Genomic DNA, 8,583 nt, shown 5'->3' on the forward strand with positions numbered 1-8,583 from the left:
ATTTCAAAAATGTAAAAAAAAAAACAAAATAATAAATGGAAAATAATTCCTGCTAGTTTACATAAATTTGTTAGTTATTTTGATTCAAAAGTGACCAATCTGTTCATTTGCTTCCTCTCAATGCGTTTTTATTGATCAGTATCGTGACACATCAAATTTGCTGGTGTATGTGGAATAAAAAAAATGGCTGTCGACAAATTATTGAATAAAGTTTATAGCGAATACTCGTTACGAGGAGCAGTCTAGGTTATAAGAATTTATATACAAAACTGAAGCTAAACTGGCAAGGAGGACAAAATAAATAAAAAGCTAAGACATTTATATTTAGGCAAATAATCATTCTGCATCAAGTCTGTTCCAGAGAAATACAAGCAAACATGTGCGCACTTCTGAAAGCAAAAGTCAAAGGCAGAATTCAACCCAGCTGTGCTACGAAACGCGACGAGATATTTATTGCAGAATTACTTTTTGTACGAATGAATTACTCCTGACCACGTGATCCACGCAAAGTCGAAATCTGTATAATCGAGACAAATGTTACGATCGTTTCCACAATAAATAAAAAGGTAAGAAAACGGATTCAGTAAATCACTGGTCATTTATTGAAATAATTTAGAGAACTATCCCTTCCGAAAAACCAGGTTTAATCAACTTCCTCGATGGTTGGTCCTGCACTTCCGGTTGGTGGCGGAGCTCCAGCTCCTGGCATGCCTCCGGGCATTCCTCCTGGCATTCCACCCGCTCCCTGGTACAACTTCTGAATGATTGGATTGCAAACGGCTTCCAGCTCCTTCTGCTTGTGTTCAAACTCTTCCTTTTCCGCAGTCTGGTTACCATCCAGCCAAGCAATGGTATCGTTGCACTTGTCCATAATCAACGTCTTGTCAGATTCCGGAATTTTGTCTTTAACGTTAGCATCTTCCATGGTGGACTTCATGTTGAAGCAGTAAGACTCAAGCGAATTCTTGGCAGAAATCTTTTCCCGTTGCTTTTCATCTTCATTGCGGAATTTCTCGGCTTCGTTGACCATCCTATCGATGTCCTCCTTGCTGAGTCGTCCCTTGTCGTTGGTGATGGTGATTCGATTCTCCTTGTTGGTCGACTTCTCGATGGCAGATACGTTCATGATACCGTTAGCATCGATGTCGAATGTAACTTCAATTTGAGGAACTCCTCTTGGTGCCGGTGGAATTCCACTCAGCTCAAACTTGCCCAACAAGTTGTTGTCTTTGGTCATGGCCCGTTCACCCTCAAAGACTTGAATCAAAACCCCAGGTTGGTTATCTGAGTACGTAGTGAACGTCTGGGTTTGCTTGGTAGGGATAGTGGTGTTACGCTTGATAAGAACAGTCATAACACCTCCTGCAGTTTCAATACCAAGGGACAATGGAGTAACGTCGAGAAGCAGCAAGTCCTGGACGGCCTCGGATGTATCACCCTGCAGAATGGCAGCCTGTACAGCCGCTCCGTAAGCAACAGCTTCATCAGGGTTGATCGATTTGTTCAGCTCTTTGCCATTAAAGAAATCTTGCAACAGTTTCTGGACTTTTGGGATACGAGTTGAACCACCAACCAACACGATATCGTGAATGCCACCCTTATCCATCTTGGCATCACGAAGAGCCTTCGCCACCGGTTCCATGGTGTCACGGAACAGATCAGAGTTCAACTCCTCGAAACGGGCACGTGTAATCGAGGTGTAGAAATCAATACCCTCAAACAGTGAATCTATTTCAATGCTGGCTTGAGTAGAAGCAGACAGAGTACGTTTGGCTCGCTCACAAGCCGTACGCAGACGTCGCAACGCACGCTTGTTGCTCGAAAGGTCCTTTTTGTGCTTCCTCTTGAACTCCTCTACGAAATGACTCACCATACGGTTGTCGAAATCCTCACCTCCCAAATGGGTGTCACCAGCGGTGGACTTCACCTCGAAAATACCATCTTCGATGGTCAAAACGGACACATCAAAGGTACCGCCACCCAAGTCGAAAATCAGAACATTTCTTTCACCAGCTCCCTTCTTGTCTAAACCGTAAGCGATAGCCGCAGCCGTCGGTTCGTTGATGATACGCAGCACGTTCAAGCCGGAAATAGCCCCAGCGTCCTTTGTGGCCTGACGCTGCGAATCGTTGAAGTAAGCTGGCACAGTGATGACAGCGTTGGCAATCTTTGTTCCCAGGTAGGCTTCAGCGGTTTCCTTCATCTTGACCAGAACCATCGAGGAGATCTCCTCAGGGAAAAAGTTCTTCTTCTCACCCTTGTATTCTACCTGTAGCTTGGGCTTGCCACTATCGCTGACGACTTCGAACGGCCAGTGCTTCATATCGGCCTGCACAGTTGGATCATCGAATTTGCGACCAATCAAACGTTTGGCATCTGAAAGATGGAAAAATACGAATAAGGCAACGAATCGTTACATGCATGATGAGATGTTGATTCAGTAGTGGTAGTAAAATCGATATTTTATCACTTTTAATTGACCAATTAGTCGCTAAAAATGCAGGAGATAATCTGCACACATTATACGTACTTTAAGACTTTCATTTGCCACTAATTTACGTAATTCCTGGTCTACTAATACTTAATGTCAATTTCTAACTATCATTTTTCCAAAAAATACAGGTAGGTAAGTACCCGATCAGCAATGCATAACAAAATTATAAATGAATTTTATCAATGGTTGTTATTAAAAACAACGTGTGTTATTATTAGATAATTCGATAAAATTATATTTTCAGCCAGTTATATTTTATATCAAAATTATAACAACATTAGTTATGTTTATTTTCACGAAAAAAATGCCTACATACTTTGCAGACAGTTATTAGAAAAAAAACCAGATTAATCCACCTAGCGGTGCCTTTCTCGTACATCGTAAAATGTATTGAAAAAATCACATGAGAAAGGTAAAAAAACACGTTAGGAGAATAGATCGCATTTTTTCTATCATTTTGCATGTTTTTGCATTAATTACTATGCATTAACACCACTCTTAAAAAAATTGTTTTTGCCTTTCTCGTACAACAAAGTTGTACCGAAAGGCTATCATTTCACTCTGAAAACGAACTTTTCACAGGAACATCTGATAGTAAAATTTCTTATACCATTCGACTTAGTTTGATGAATCGAGGTGATGTCTGTGTGTGTGTATGTATGTGTGTGTGTATGTTTGTGTGTCTGTATGGTCACTTTTTCAACCTCAAAAACTCACACGGTTTTCATGTACTTAGGCTCAACTGATTTTATCGCAACAAGTTGCATTCCGCAGAGCCACTCTTCTAATTACATGCTATTTAATTTCATCAAGATTGATTAATGCGTTCGCAGCTGACAAGGAAAATGGTTTAGGCAGTTTTCCATTTTTCCCATAAAATCGGGACTACGAGCATTGAGCAGCTACCATGCTATAATATAAACTACGTTCGCTCGATGGTTTAGAAACCTCGCTACGGCAATATCGATAACGCTAACGCAACGAGCAAAGCTTTTCAAAGCTTGCAATGTGGAACGTGTTGAACACGAAAACTAATCGACGAACAACGTACGCGCTTTTGAGTGTAGAGCCGACTCGATGATGTTTATTGCCATTAAGGCTCCCCCAAACCTAAGCGATTTCATCGCCGCGACGGCGACAACTAGTCGCCGCGATTCCATCGTTTGGTCGCTGCAAGCAATGTTCTATATACGCTTCCATACCAACGGCGACAGAATCGCTGTCGCCAAGCGATAGAATCGCGTCGCTACTGTCGCGTCGCGTGTGTTTGGGGGAACCTTTATACTTTACCGGAGCATTTTCACAGTTGTAAGTTTCATCGTTGGCAACAGAAATTGCACTCGATAACGACACGATTAACTGCTGGTTCGTACGCTCGTGGCCATGGTGGTGTTTGCGTTTGTTTTGTGTCATACATTGGAAGGGGAAAAAGAGGGGTTTCATTGATGCTTCAACATGCTGTTTGGTTTGGATGGTGTGTGGTATGATGGGTGGTGTGGAGTTATGGTGAAGTTTGCTGATTTCAAGGGCAAATTTGAATATAGTTTTCGTTTTATACATCTCCTTATTTATATTTAGGAATCGTTCAAAAATGGCATCGGGGCCTTGGCGAAGGGGGGTGGGGGTGTCGATCGTCATAACTTATATGTCATAGCTTATTTTGCAGAAAAACGAAATTGCCAAATTGCTACCAAAAATAGATAAGAATTGAAAAAAAAACGAAGTTACCACCTTCAGCATATCTTGATTTAATCGAGAAAGGCATCGTCACCGCTAGGTGGATTAATTTGGGTTTTTCTATTTTGAATTTAGTTTTCCAGAAATATTTAGGAAAAAAAAACAATTACAATAGAATGTGTTCACAACAGATGTTCAAAGTCACCAATATGTTATTAACGCATTCTTTCCTATGTGCCACAAAAGAAATTTAAAACAGATCGATAGATCTCTGGTTACGCGTGTAGATCTTAAGGCCTGACTTCAGGAAATTCTTGGATGACCATATCCACCTGTCATGAACGCATTCTATTTTGTTTGCCACAAAGAACATGTTTCACATTTGAAATTGGTCAATAGCTCTCTGGTTACGTGTGTAGACCTTAAGTCTTGACTTCAGGAAATTTTAGGACCATAGCAACATGTCATGAACGCATTCTATTCTGTGCACCACAAAGGACATGTTGTATATTTGAAACTGATCAATAGATATCCGGTTACACATGTAGACCTGAGGGCCTGACTTCAGGGAATTCTCGGATGACCATATCTACATTTCATAAACGCATTATATTTTGTATACCACAAAGGGTATGTTCCCTATTAGAAACTAACCAATAGATCTCTGGTCACGCGTGTAGACCTTAAGGCTTGACTTCAAAAATTCTTGGATTACCATACCACCATGCCATGAACGCAATTTGTTCTATGTTCCATATATTTGAAACTGGCTAATAGATCTTTGATTAAGCGTGTGGACCTTAAGGCCTGACTTCAGAGAATCCTTGGATGACCATACCCACATGTCATGAACGCATTTTATTTTGTGTACTACAAAGGGCATGTTCCATATTTGAAACTGACCAATAGATCTCTGATTAAGCGTGTAGACCTTAAGGCCTGACTGCGGGGAATTCTCGGATAACCATACCGATATGTCATAAACGCATTTTATTATGTGTACCACAAAGCACCTTGATGCCTGACTTCATGGAACTCTTGGGTGATCATACCCACATGTCATGAATACGTGCGTAGACTTCTAGGTCTGACTTCAGGGATTTCTTAGATGACCATGAACACATGCCATGAACATATTCTATACTGTGTACCTCTCTTTTTTTACAATCTGATAAGGCACAAAAAAAAATAATATGCTTTTTGAAAATCGCGAAACTTTTTAAAAATCGTGCAAATCAAAATCGTGTAAAAAAACTTGTAAAATAAAATTATGTAAAAAAAATCGTGTAAAAACAGAATTCAGTGTATACACCTTGTGTATAAGTTGAACCCATGATCAATCTGGAATAAAGGTAATTGCCTACATTACAGGTCGTCAGATCTACACTCAAGTAGAAGCGCAATGCTTGTTTCAAATCAAGCTCAGGTCATCCTGCCCAGTTCAAAGAAATCAAATGAGGTATGGGAAATTTTGCTGCGTACCCCAGAATGCCATTCTAGAATGCGCGAAATGTTCTGAAGTTCAGCTCGTAAGACCTACGCTACAACGGCCTTGAAAATGTTTTCGGCAGCTATCAAAACCTTTCCCAACAGCTCCTTGGATACCTGCCAAGAAAGGTTATACTGATCTTCCTGCACTTCCTTACACTGCAGGTCATCCAAAACGTTCTTGAGTTCAGGTCGTCAGATCTACAATCAAGTAGAAGCGCAATGCTTGTTTCAAATCAAGCTCAGGTCATCCTGCCCAGTTCAAAGAAATCAAATGAATTATTGGAAATTTTGCTTCGTGCCCCATAATGCCATTCTAGAATGCGCGAAATGTTCTGAGGTTCGGCTCGTAAGACCTACCCAACAACGGCCTCCAAAATGTCTTCGACAGCTATCAAAACCCTCCCTAACAGATCCGTGGAAACCTGCCAAGAAATGTTATACCGATCTCTCTGCATTTCAATACACTGAAGTACATCCAAAACGTTCAGGGTCGTCAGATCTACTATCAAGTAGAAGCGCAATGCTTATTTCAAATCAAGCTCATGTCGTCTTGCTCAGTTCGAAGAAATCAAATGACTTATTGGAAATTTGTCTACCTGCTCCATAATGACATTCTAAAATGCGCGAAATGTTCTGAAGTTCGGCTCGTAAGACCTACGCAACAACGGCCTCCAAAATGTTTTTGACAGCTATCAAAACCCGCAGAAACATTTCCAATAAGTCATTTGATTTCTTTGAACTGGGCAGGGTGATCTGAGCTTGATTTGAAACAAGCATTGCGCTTCTACTTGATTGTAGATCTGACGACCTGAACTCAAGAACGTTTTGGATGGCTTTGAATGTATTGAAATGCAGAAAGATCGGTATAACGTTTCTTGGCAGGTATACAAGGATCTGTTGGGAAAGGTTTTGATAGCTGCCGAATACATTTTCGAGGCCGTTGTAACGTAGGTCTTACGAGCTGAACTTCAGAACAATTCGCGCATTCTAGAATGTCACTATGGGACACGCAGAAAAATTTCCCATGAGTCATTTGATATCTTTGAACTAAGTAGGATGTACTCCGGGTATTTTTATGTGCACATTACCTTTCGCTTCTATGGTAGAATTCAAGACCTGAACTCACGGATATTTTGGATGAACTGGAATGTTCCAAAATAGTATCTTCAATACATAAAATTGATTAAACATATGTCTTCAGTTTTTTGTGATATTTTTCCCTCCTGTCTGGTTTATTTCGTGATCAGATTTTAAGAAATATGACCATAAATCTTAGATCAGGGATATGGCTTTCAATATCGGTAATTACAGTAATCAGATAACTTGGAAACGTTCAAAATCACTTCTACTTGATATATATCATGTATCTACTTTATTTTATGACGCCAGAACTTTATTGCACTTGATTACTGAAGAAATTTGGCCATCATAGAAAAAATTAAAGAAACAACACAGACATTTTCGATACTCATGAACGCGGGGAGAGGTCTAGCGGGGCGGCACCTATGTCAAAAAAAGCGCTACTAATCCCCTTTGAGAAAAGTCCGGGGTCATGAAATTTGGTCAACTATTTACTGAGAACGAGCACTTTGAAGGAGGTGACTGTCGTCCCGGCCTTTTAAGGGTTAATTGTCTACATTATGGATGGAAATCTGTCGTTATAGCGTACCAGATACTTATCCGTGATGTAGACAATTTTCTTGAAACTAGTTTTTTGTACCGAACTATTATATCAACGTCTGTTATAATGTTGATATGAAGGTATCAGCCTCTGTTTTAATTGTGTTACGGCTTGAGGAATTTTTGATATGATTTTTGTTATTTTAACAACTAATCAGCCAAATTTACCCAAGCAACCAAAAGTTCAGATGAAAGGGAATGTTTTGGCTTAATCAGCTCACATTTTAAGTATTTTTTGGATGGTGGGAGCGCAAAAGTGAACTTGGAAGTTCCGTTAAGGTGCTTGGAACTCAATGTGAACCAAAAGTGAACCAATTGGTTCGGTTAGGAACAAATTTAAGTAAAATCTGAACTTTTGGTTGCTTGGGTATAACACATTTTGTTACAATAATTTACTGAAAAAATATCTCCCCTTGATATAATTTTGTTATGCATTAGTGATCCGGTAAGCTTTGAGATTTGAAAATGATTTTACTAACACTGTTTATGTGACAACTATTCCTTCATAATATTCGTTTTGCTTGAGGTTAGACAAAAATATAACCATCTGTGTGCTTTGCAAAGCATGATTTCCTAAATCGAACAAAACTATTTAATCGATGATTTCCGTTTCGCCTCAAATTTCCTGAATCAACAACACGACGTCAATACTCACCGAAAATGGTGTTATTTGGATTCATTGCCACTTGGTTCTTGGCGGCATCGCCGATTAGTCGTTCCGAATCGGTGAAGGCCACGTAAGACGGCGTGGTGCGGTTGCCCTGATCATTGGCAATGATATCCACCTTGCCATGCTGGAACACTCCGACGCACGAGTATGTCGTTCCCAAGTCGATTCCGACGGCTGGAGTCTTGGCCATGACTCAATAATCTGGGAAGATAAGCAGAAAAAAAACCAACCGCCAAAAAGGCACAATCACTTGTCTTATTAATAGACCTTGGCAATCACACTGGGCGAGTATTTTTAGATCACATGCACATCTAAGGAAAATCCTAGAACCATCTTCAAGCGCATAAATGTCACAGTCAATTTACCGGAAGTTAATGCAATCTTTCCATTGAATTTGTGCTAAAATCTTCCAACTAATTACCTTTTGTTGTTCACGTAATTCTAGTTGATGAAAGAATTTTTCGATGATGCCACCGACAATGCAAGGAGTAGGAAAGAAAATTCACTTTTCTTTTAAAAAGCGATCTGATCTGTTCAACGTTTCTCTACGAACTACTTCGCGAGTTCGCTT

The 8,583-nt window shown here is 40.0% G+C and overlaps 1 protein-coding gene across 1 annotated transcript; it reads right to left on the reverse strand.

Annotated features, from left to right (window-relative positions):
- Positions 1-579: 579 nt before the first annotated feature.
- On the reverse strand, positions 580-8,583 carry LOC134211038 (heat shock 70 kDa protein cognate 4-like). Its single transcript, XM_062687579.1, has 3 exons — positions 8,434-8,583; positions 7,998-8,213; positions 580-2,376 (listed from the first exon to the last, which is right to left on the reverse strand). Exons 2-3 carry the CDS (start codon positions 8,200-8,202, stop codon positions 644-646), a joined length of 1,938 nt encoding a protein of 645 aa, XP_062543563.1. The 5' UTR covers positions 8,203-8,213; positions 8,434-8,583; the 3' UTR covers positions 580-643.

This window comes from Armigeres subalbatus, chromosome 2 (assembly GCF_024139115.2).
Source record: "Armigeres subalbatus isolate Guangzhou_Male chromosome 2, GZ_Asu_2, whole genome shotgun sequence".
Taxonomy (NCBI): Eukaryota; Metazoa; Arthropoda; class Insecta; order Diptera; family Culicidae; genus Armigeres; species Armigeres subalbatus.

What these genes read in the sequence shown, in the direction of transcription:
- LOC134211038 (XM_062687579.1), bottom strand. Translation starts at nt 8,202, where the DNA reads ATGGCCAAGACTCCAGCCGTCGGAATCGACTTGGGAACGACATACTCG. An exon ending in TCCAAATAACACCATTTTCG is followed by an intron (nt 2,377 to 7,997) that starts GTGAGTATTGAC and finishes TCCATCTTTCAG; the next exon opens with ATGCCAAACGTTTGATTGGT.